Raw genomic sequence first — 10309 nt, forward strand, 5'->3', positions numbered from 1 at the left:
AATTTTTGGAGGCTGAATTCACTAACTGGAAGTCACATTAGCTCCCGAGAATCATCACCGTGTTAAATGCCACTTATAGAAGTTGTTTAGAGGCCAAAAGGACTTCTGTTATTCATGTGGAGCCAGAAAAACAAAGAAACTAATTTACCATGTATGGACACAAAAGTGAGAAGCCCATTTTGGGGTGAAACTGCTTTTATCGGATTGAATGCGCCAAGGTGTTTGAAAACCTCACTCATTGTTGAATGGTAGATGCAATATATTACATAATGTAAAAGGTTGACTGTGATGGCATTTACTGAGTACATTCAAGCTCCGGAGTGGAGTAGCCTTTTGATTTGGTCATTTTCACAGCCTGTGTGATGACCTTGTTCAGTCTGTTCATGACGTTTGTATTAAGGGGTGTAATGAATAATGCAATGAATAATTTGAGCTTTAGATATGCAAGCATAATTCTACAACTATAAAAACTTTAAACTTAAACACATAACTTGTGTCACCCTGGTGATAAGAGGTTATTGGACATCTGTGGAAGGTTGTTCTGAGTAGGGAGCAGACTTATAATTTGTAAAGTGTTGGAAAGGACAAGGTGTTAGGTTTGTTATGTGGGTTAGGCTACAGTTTCAATGACATTGGTTCAAGGAATCAAAATTTGCAAAAGTAACACTTTTAATCTATCAAAAACATAAAGTACAAAAACACTCCCTTGGCCAAATAATAGAAATCCATCCCATTGTCATTGGTGTTGAGTTAGAGTGCAGTAGTACTGTGTATGTTTAATCTGAATTACAAAACAATGTGCTGAAATGAAAAATTATTCAGCAAGGGCAGTTTGAGTAAAAGATGAAAGCACATCAGATGCCAAACACTGCACAGTGGTTGATAATCATGTGAGAAAGGTTTTTACAATTCTGGAGAGTTATCACAGCCAGAGGATGATTTTGGTGGGAGCCTGAATTAAATAAGAGAACTCCAGTTTTTTATTTGGTGCCAAGATCAGTCTTTGTCTTTGAGTTCAGCAGGAATAGCACTTCAAAGCTGAACCAGTTTCATAGCAGTAGCAGGAGGTCAGTCACAAATATCTGCATTTATGCCTGTCTAATGTAGGTTTCATAGGAGCCTACAATTTTTTTCATTTATTTATGTTATTTTCAGAATAACAGCCAGCGCCAATATAAATGGGATCCACCTGCTTCAACTGCCTTTCTTTTGGCTTGTTAGCGATTACAGTTGTTCTAGTATTCACTCATCTGTTGATGTGGTAAAACAGTGATGTTATTGAGTGATAGCACTTCAGACAGGCGTAGATTGGATGGCAGGTGTCGACAGGGAAGCTCTGTCTGTTTGTCTGTGAGCGTGAGTCAAACTTCGGATCTATAATAGGAACCGCAAACATGTGACATTTTCAGTTACTCAGCAAGGGAGCCTATATTTCAGCTTGAATTTTTTGCTGTGGTGTCGCAGTGAAAGAATGACATCAAAGTGAAAACTACAATGAATTGACGAGTTTCCTTTTGCTTAGGAGGCCTCCAGGAGTCAACATTGGCATCCCTTCAACAACGGGCAGCTTTTCGAATAACAGCTATTATTCATGTTTCTTGACAAGCAAAATAGAAACCTGTCGCATTTATCAAATCAGGTTCAAAGAAGCTGCATTTGATGGACTTACTTGTTACATAAAGGCTATTGAAATGTAGCATTTCAACAGGATGAAATTGCAAACAAAAGAGTGTCTAGTAGGTGGCTGGTGAGTTTTACATGAATAAACCCAAGCATGCACACATATGTACACACACACACACACGCATACAGATATAGAGTACTCTCACACTCTGGAGACTTCTTGACTGAATCCACAATCCACTCAATACATTTTGGAAGGGCTGAATGTTAACTGCCTTTCCTTTGCTGGAAAAAGGTTCCTGACAATAGAAGGGCCTTGGAGTTAAATATCAGAAAGGTCAGAATGTGGAAAGGGACTTAGCGAAATGTGAAATGTTGCAGCCTCGACAATTTAGAGCAGTTATATTCAGTCTCTAATCCTCAGGTGGCCATTTTTCTCTTTCAGAGTGCCCAGATCTGTCTCTCTTCCTGTCTTCCTGCTCTCCACATCTTTCACGCCGTCTGTCTGCATCTCTCTCGATCTGTCTCCCAGTGTAGAGGTTAAGGAACAGCTTGGAAGGGACACATGAGAGAGTATGATGGAGAATGCAGCTAAAAGGTTAAGGAGGCTGTAATCCTGCAGTAAAGGACAGCCAAAACTCACACTGCGCTTCAGCTGTTCTCAAAGTAAAATAAAAAAAAAAATAAATAAAATAAATAAACAAACAAATGCAAGGGAGCCAAGCTGTCTCTTTGCCTGTCCACAGTCAATGATAGAAAAAGAAGCATTTACCAGGGACCACAGGTTTCACACTGGGGGCCCTAAACCTCTAAATGAACAATTTATTCCTCATTTTAAGGGAAAAAAAAGCCTTCACTGCACACATATCTTTCGAAAACAATCAAGCCCCACCAGGCTTTAAGCTTCTTAGGCATCTGTCAGAGAAAACAGTTATTTAAATAAGTGCCAAGAGTTGAATATGCATCATTACTGATTACAGACTCATTCAAATCGTTTGAAAGGTAGGACAATGCAGGTATGCAGCCTTTAATGCTTAAACTAGCAGAACTATTTCAAGGACAGAAATTTTTAACACATCAATTTTAGGCTGACAATATTTCACAGTGAGGTTTAAAAGTGCAGTGTGGATTTTCTTTTCCCCAGCTGTGTTTCATGAATGGGCCCCTATTTTGAGTGCACGAGGACTCACATCACACTGTTGGCTTTAACATTACTCGACTAACTCAACCTGCAATTGTTTTATAAAGAGAATTAACTCAATACATTTGTTAGACCTCAAGGACACAAGAAATGCTTTTTGGTGGAAATAGTCAATTTAGACACATTTGCAAAACTCCACAAGGCTAATTTAGCTTCACTATCCATCCTGAAAGCACCTTTAAGTGTATCTTTACAAATGCATTATGTATGACAAAGCACTGTTTAAAATCACGGATTGAAGAGCTTATTGTTCTTTTTAAGATTACAAATATATCAGGTTGATTTATTATATATTATATATATTATATATTTCAGGTTTTTTATGACGCAACCAGGAAAACCTGGTTATAAATTAAAGTGCTCAGGTCACACAGAATCTAAAGTCACGAGAGCTATTTGATGCAGTCATTTTGTGTTTTCCTCTTTAAATTGGCTGTATGACTCCACAGGCTGTGTCCTCTGTTTTTGTTTGTTTGTTTGTTTTCGTTCGGGATAAACAAAGAAGAAAACAGATATTGAGCCTTGGAGAGACTACGGACACTGGACAGCACAGCAGCAGGAGGCCAATGAATAGGAACTTCCTGCTTAGGTCGCATCCTGCATCTCAACTCGGTGTGACTGGATCCGCCGATGGCTGGACACAGCTTTCCCTCACTGGGGTCATCAACCAACCCAGATAGATAATCACACGGGATCATAGAAGTCATTTTCAATCAAACAAAGGGGGAGACCTGCTCTGCTTTCAATCCCACAAGCCAATATTTGCGCTTGTCTTCTTGGAAAGTTTTTGCCATGTCTGCTTGTTGTACAGATTTCCTCGGCAGCATTCAGGCAGTGGCCCCTCTTTCCCTGAGGCAGAGCTGAGTCGGCCAACCAATGGGATTACCATGGTCTGTTACTGTCTGCCATGGCCCAGACACAGTCTAACCAGGATTGGGTCTTTTTTGCATTTTGCACAGCTTTCTAGCATCTGGAGGTCATCTGTTAAGAAATAAAACTTACCAGTGTTTCTGCTGGGGTAGTTAATCTACAGGTTTGGCAACTGATTGGGCTTTTCGCTGCTGGCACCGGGATGCATAACACATGGCAGCCTGCTGCCTGTGAGGGCTGCATAGGAATGATAGCTGAGTGGTCTAAATCAAGCCAAAATGTACAACAGATTTTGCTGCACTTATCTCAAATAGACTCATAATGAGGAATGAATTTAGGAGTCAGGAAGGTTGATCTCAGAGTGCCTCTCAGAAGCGATGTTATTCAGAGAGACTGGTATGAAGGACTCTAAGGACAGGTTTTACAAGCAGGTTACAAGCAGCAAAAAAGCCACGCTGTAAAACCCCATAGAAAATAATGTGCATATTTATAAAAGAGGCAGCATGCAGCACAGTGGGTCTACCATATCGCCACAAGCCTGCCTCAATCAGGCTCTCATCAAAAACATGTGCATTTATAGATATCTATAATTTGTCAATCAATTTAATAATATAAACCTCTTTTTAAAGATAAAAAATTGACTTCATCAGGGTTCGTCCTCACGAAATTGACCAATCTCAAGCCAATCTAGCACTTTGAGGCTAAACACTGCTTAGCTGTGTCTCTGCACATCATTACCTCTCTCTTCACTCCGTTCACTCTGACTCAGAGCAGAGAAAATGATTGAGTGATAGAGCAAAGGCTCCAATGTCTAACTCTGTCACTGCCCTTGTGCTACGTATGTGTGCTATATGGCCATTGTAGATAGAGCTGTGGACCACTGTGCTGATCCTGCACATTAGATCACCTCCACATGCCCTCAGCCACAGCCTGTTTGGGCACGTTGGACATGCAGCGCTGCACTAATCTAACAAAAGAATTACATTTTAGCTTTGTTTTGTCTGAACAAAGACAAATGCTTGAATGATTTGGTAGAGGAAAAAATTGCATGACGCAACAAAACCAGCTCTAAATAACAAACAAAAAAAAAAAAGAGTTTAAGATTTAATTTTGCCTTGAATATTTGTAAATGAACCTGTCCTCAATCGTTTGTCAGGTAAAAGTATAAGGTCTGTCAGGTTCTCCTGTTTGATGGAGGAAAATCAGACATCTTTGTCACATCAGTGCATCACATGATTTCCTTAGAAATTGCACTGTAGGATGCAAATAGTACAGGAGAGACTTGATCCTTATTTTAACATGTTCCTATTACTACTGGAGGATTGCCCTCTACAGTTACCATGTGTGCAGCTTTGCATGAATCATTACATTCTAACTTCCGGCAAAATAAAACACAAGTATTCGTTTTACAAGGTTCATGAGCAACTTGTTTTTCTCACTTGATCGGCACCACCATTGCAACAAAGTTGCTTGAAGTGAGGTAAGTGGGCCTTTTATTCTGTTCCTGTTACAAGTGCATACTGTTGCTTGGCAACACTCGCACAACAATTTCATCAAGAGCCAAATGCCTTTTTTTTAATTAATCACTCCTTCCTCAAGAGGAACCACATCCATAGAGGTTACAAGCTGCAAAATACGTAGTAGAGATGTTTTTCATTCTGAATATGCCCAGTGTGTATGACTCTGCTGCATTAGGTCTCAGTTTAGAAATGTCTAAGCAGAAAACATATCACCCCATTAGTATTTACCATTCAACAGAACAGATCTAACTATGGAAATCACACCAATTAAAATCTTTATTGAGGGAATTGATGAACTGTTAAACTATTTCCTGGTTCATTCTGAATTTGTCAAACACAACTTTAGCTCCTTTGTTATAAACATTTAACCAAACCAAATCATACTACAAAGGTTGCGTTCCCGTCTGTGCCTAAGAAGGATAAATTATGCTTCATTTGCACTGGTAATTCAACTTAAGCCAAGATCACTAGAAGCTGGTTTTTGTTTTTGTCTTTTTCAAATGTGGAATTGAAATAAAAATAGTTTCAAGCAGGACTGAAAATTATAACCTTCATGCTTATATCAGCAGAGGAACTATGCAACAATCACCTCTATGAACAATCGTGTCACAAAAACAACATGTGAAATTTATGATAAGCCATTTTCTCACTACCAAACATGGGTGAGATAATTGAAAAATTCTAAGTGGAAGGGGAATATTACAGCGATATCTCTGTGTATATTCCACAACTGGGACTAATTCAGAAGCAGAAGTGCCTGGAGGGCCAGTCTGTCTCTGCCAAAATTGGTTTACCAAAGCAGAATGTACGACGGCACAGAGTGAGGCCAGTGGCTGCCTCCTGCCTCCCTAGAAATCAACAGCAGAGGTCTCCCAGCTGAAACTGAATCTTTATTGTTGAGATATGCTCAGGATCACAGTCTTAAGGCTACTTGGAAAGTCCTGCAGTGCCTTCTGGCATCTTTTGAAAATTAGCCCACTGTTGTTACCAGCAGTGTGATTTTAGCTGTGCCTAATGAAATTGGACTGTCTTCATCCGTCACAGTTTGTTTGAGCATTTGCCACATGGATAGATAAAAGCTTGCATGCCAATAAGAACACCCCACTAAGCTCCTATTTAAAGAATTGTGAATAATAAATTCAAGAGAAAGATGGACCTCCACTTTTTTGTGTAAAATTTAATCAATGGCAGGTGTAGTTTTTGACAAATACTTCAATTAAGCTGGTGTCTTAAGTGCTGAAATGTGACAAAACATGTCCGCATGCTGAGTCAAATTTTATGGTGTAGTATATCAAAGCAGCACCTGTGCCTCTGATTTAATCAACAGTTGAATTTAAATCTTACATTTAGACATGAACAAGCAATACATCAAAAAAAGTAAATATATAATTACTCTTAGACATCAGGATCTATTGGTTTACAAAGCGCCATCATGAATTTAGGGACATTTTTTCTCTTTGACACTTACTCTCCTCGTGAACTATCACACTATCATCACATATCAGTATACAGCATACTAGACACGCACACACGCAGACACACAAACAAATTCAAACACTATGACCACTTGCTCATCATTCACACTTGTATCAAGGTTAATCTGAGTCACAAGTCCCACATTCATCCCAATTAGCACTTTGATTTGGGAGTTGAAAGGCGATGATATTGGCGTCTTTGGGAGGATGCACCCATCACTCTCCTCCCTCTTTCACGCTTTCAAATCCTCTCTTTCGTTCCGTGGCTTTTTTTCATTTCTTTTTTTCCTTTTATTTATTTCTTTTATTTTTTGGTTTACATACCTCCTTTTCTACACATTTTCTTGTTGGGTTTCCTGGCACATTCCTTGGATATTCTTTTGACTGTAAAATGAATGGAAAAACTACAAAATAACAGAGAACTCTGGAAAAGATCGCATGTGACATGCAACAACTCAGACTGAGTCAGACCCCTTCCTCACCCTCGTTCCCGCCTCCTCCCACCCTCCCAGTCATCATCAACAACAAGAACAACAGAGGACCTGTTGAGAAAGTAACTGTGGTGTTGCTGCAGAAATATTCCAAAATGGTGGAATGAATTTGCTGCACTCTGGGACACAGGAAGCCCATATTCACATGCACTTCTATTTAAGACCCATTACAACCACACAGAAGGCAGAAAGGTGACAGTTTCAAAGTTTGTAAGTTCACATTCTGATAAGAGGAAATGTTATTTGATGTCGCTCATTTCATTTTTCGAGCACTTAACATTTCAAGCACATTTTCCTGTGTGGGTCTAGTTCAAGTGGTGAAATAATGGGGGATATTTAAAAGAGTCAACACCTAGTTAAAGTTAAATCTTTGGCACTTTTTAGTAGAGCCCAATCTTAGCTTGCCTTATGCACAAAACCTGTTCTTATATTCAGCTTCATGCAAGGACAAACTGGATAAAGCCAGGAGAGTAAAGGGTCTTACATAGGTCAGGCTGATGCCACAGGCCTCTCGTGTACCAGACAGAATATTTCACCAACCCTACAGTAGATCATTCACTTATGAAGCAGGCTACTAACCACTAATGGCTAATATCCCCAGAACAGTCAAGACAGTGAGGGTAGGAAGGTGCACCAAGTACGTTATTTCCAATCTGTTTCTTGTATGATTAGATTTCTTTTTTCTTTTTTTACTCAGTTGTATTAATAAGTGATTTAGTCATCAAAAGAGGAACCTCTAACAGTGGCATGGAAGGGGAGAGTTGATGAAAAGACTAAATGAAAGATCAAGTCAAGATGGGAGGTTGAGATGATGGACACAGACACAGCATGCGCCAGACAACAGGTCATGCTTCGCGCAAAATACAGAGGTGACACAAGATTTCTCAGAAAAGAGAAAGAGAAGGAGACAGAGACAGAGGAGAGTAGGAGAGGAGAGGTTTGGTTTCATCCTGGTTACTCGACACACTCACCATCCTCTGTTGGAACATAGATGTTTAGATAAAGACAATCCTCGTGTTGATCCTGTATATACGTGGTAACTATATCCAGGTTGAAGGTGAACCATATTGGCATCATGATCTCTGGCACAGCATTGTGAATGTTTTGGGGGCAGACAGGAGCAAAGTGGGTGGCGTTCTTGATCCCTGACCAAGAAGAAGGAGGCTCGGGGGGCATAAAACGTTTTTCTCCAACTGGGGAGGCAGCATAGGGAACTCCAAGATACTGGTCCACCGGCCCCAGAATCTCACTTGGCAGCGGCACCCTCACTCCTCGGAGTTTCCCATACTGTGTGTTTACAGTCGGGTGATAGTTCTGACCTCTCACGGCCGAAAAGCACCAGCAGAAACTTAACACCCACAAGGACACGCGGAAATTGGTGCAACTGTGCACACTATTCCAGTTCTGCATGGGGAGACAACTACTCCTCGGAAAAAACCACATGGTCCTTGTGAGAGTGTGCAACTGCAAGTAACCAACATACAAGCTGGGGCAACCCCTCTGCAAACACAGTCTTCCCGCTCAGCCTTGCAGTCCAGCCACCTGAGGGACAGTCATCAGCTGTGGTACTGTAGCCCACTGGCTTGCAAATGAAGTAAACAGTCACGGTTACGTAGTTCCCCTCCGCAGCGCAGTCCTTATTCTTTGTCCTCCTTCGGCTCGTTAGATCTTCTAGCCCGTGCTGCAACAGGAGGTAACAGGAAAATTAATGACAGTTCCCTGACAGCACACCAGTTTACTCCCATTTTTATTCAGTCATTTTTATTGACTTGTTGAGTCCTTTTCTGACATGTCATAAAGCAGCTCACATAAACATGACAGAACTCCTAGTGCTATCATCAATCCACATCATCAAGAAGCTGCCTTTGACGTGGATAGGGAAATTAAGTGTTGAACATCTTGTCATCTTGTACCTAATATAGATAGTAGGACAACTGAAATATGAAATGCATCCGCTGTCAGCAGGTACAGTGATTACATGAATAGTTAAAGAATAGTAACAACAGTAGCAGGAATAATACACGAAAACACAATAACATGATAAAAGTTTAATGTCCTGTGCAGTATGTTCCCTTCATGTCCCTTTGGTCAAAATATGACCAAAGTAAAAATTTAATTTAAACTCCCTTCTTTGCTCTTACAGGAGATCACATTTTGAGAGGAGCAGAAGAAAGGGCAAAGGAGGATGTAGCTACAGAGAGCTCACATGCCCCTTCTGACAGAACTGTAAATGCTAATCATCAGTCCCAGGATGGAGCAGTGGTGCCATCGACAACACCTTCCCACACACCCTGATCAATTTTCAATATTTGCGGCTTAGGCTCCCCCCTACAGCATAGCTAGCTCTAATAACAATGGAGAAGTAAAGCCAGCATTTAGAGAAGGATATTGCAACCCAAAATGACTGTGTAAATGATTTATAATGTATCAGCAGCCGTTGGAGGGCCACTAACCACTGAGAGAAAGCAATCCTGATGTTCCTAGAGGTGCTGTTATCACCAGGCAGCTATTCCCATGTGCTACATCCGTGGATCATCAGGGAGCATAGGCACACATTCTGTCTATACTGCAGACAGGCCCACCTTAGCCAGCATATGTATAAATGAGAACATGTGTGGTTGACGATTCCGCTCAGGGATTTTGGCATACTGAGCACCTGTTCTGTGATAATGCATGAAAAACCATCCATATCCAATCTGGGGCTAAGAGGCATGCAATCCTGGGGGCCAAAGGCTTGTAAAGGCTTCAAATACTAGAAAAGTCACACTTACAAAGTCCCTTCCTTGCTCACTGGGATTTTGCAGAGCCAGAAAGTCCAAGACACATTATTCATTCATTCATCTTCTACCGCTTATCCATTTCTGGGTTGTGGGGGTGCTGGAGCCAATCCCAGCTCACTCTGGGTGAGAGCAGGGTACAACCTGGACAGGTCAGCAGTCCATCACAGGGCCAACACACAGAGACAGACAGAGACCAACAACCACTCACACTCAGACCTACGGACAATTTAGAGTCTTTGGACGGTGTGAGGAAACCGGAGTACTTGGAGGAAGCCAACGCAGGCACGGGGAGAACATGCAAACTCTGCATGGAAAGGCCCCAGGCCTGGGAACCGAACCCGTGACCCTC

At 41.1% G+C, this 10309-nt stretch overlaps 1 protein-coding gene across 6 annotated transcripts in view; it reads right to left on the reverse strand.

The window, feature by feature from the left end:
* nlgn3a (neuroligin 3a) overlaps positions 1-8298 on the reverse strand; it is an 89269-nt gene extending 80971 nt beyond the window's left edge. For 2 of the 6 annotated variants that reach the window (XM_029512171.1, XM_029512166.1), the window contains exons 1-2: positions 8152-8272; positions 7014-7073 (exon numbers count right to left, since the gene is read on the reverse strand). In XM_029512171.1, the coding sequence (XP_029368031.1) occupies positions 7014-7073; positions 8152-8257 (166 nt within the window). In that variant the 5' untranslated portion in view covers positions 8258-8272. Of the gene's footprint in view, positions 1-7013; positions 7074-8151 lie in introns of all 6 variants that reach the window. The other 4 variants (XM_029512167.1, XM_029512172.1, XM_029512168.1 and 1 more) reach the window with 2 other exon arrangements.
* Positions 8299-10309: the final 2011 nt, after the last annotated feature.

Source organism: Echeneis naucrates, chromosome 10 (assembly GCF_900963305.1).
Source record: "Echeneis naucrates chromosome 10, fEcheNa1.1, whole genome shotgun sequence".
NCBI classification, from domain to species: domain Eukaryota; kingdom Metazoa; phylum Chordata; class Actinopteri; order Carangiformes; family Echeneidae; genus Echeneis; species Echeneis naucrates.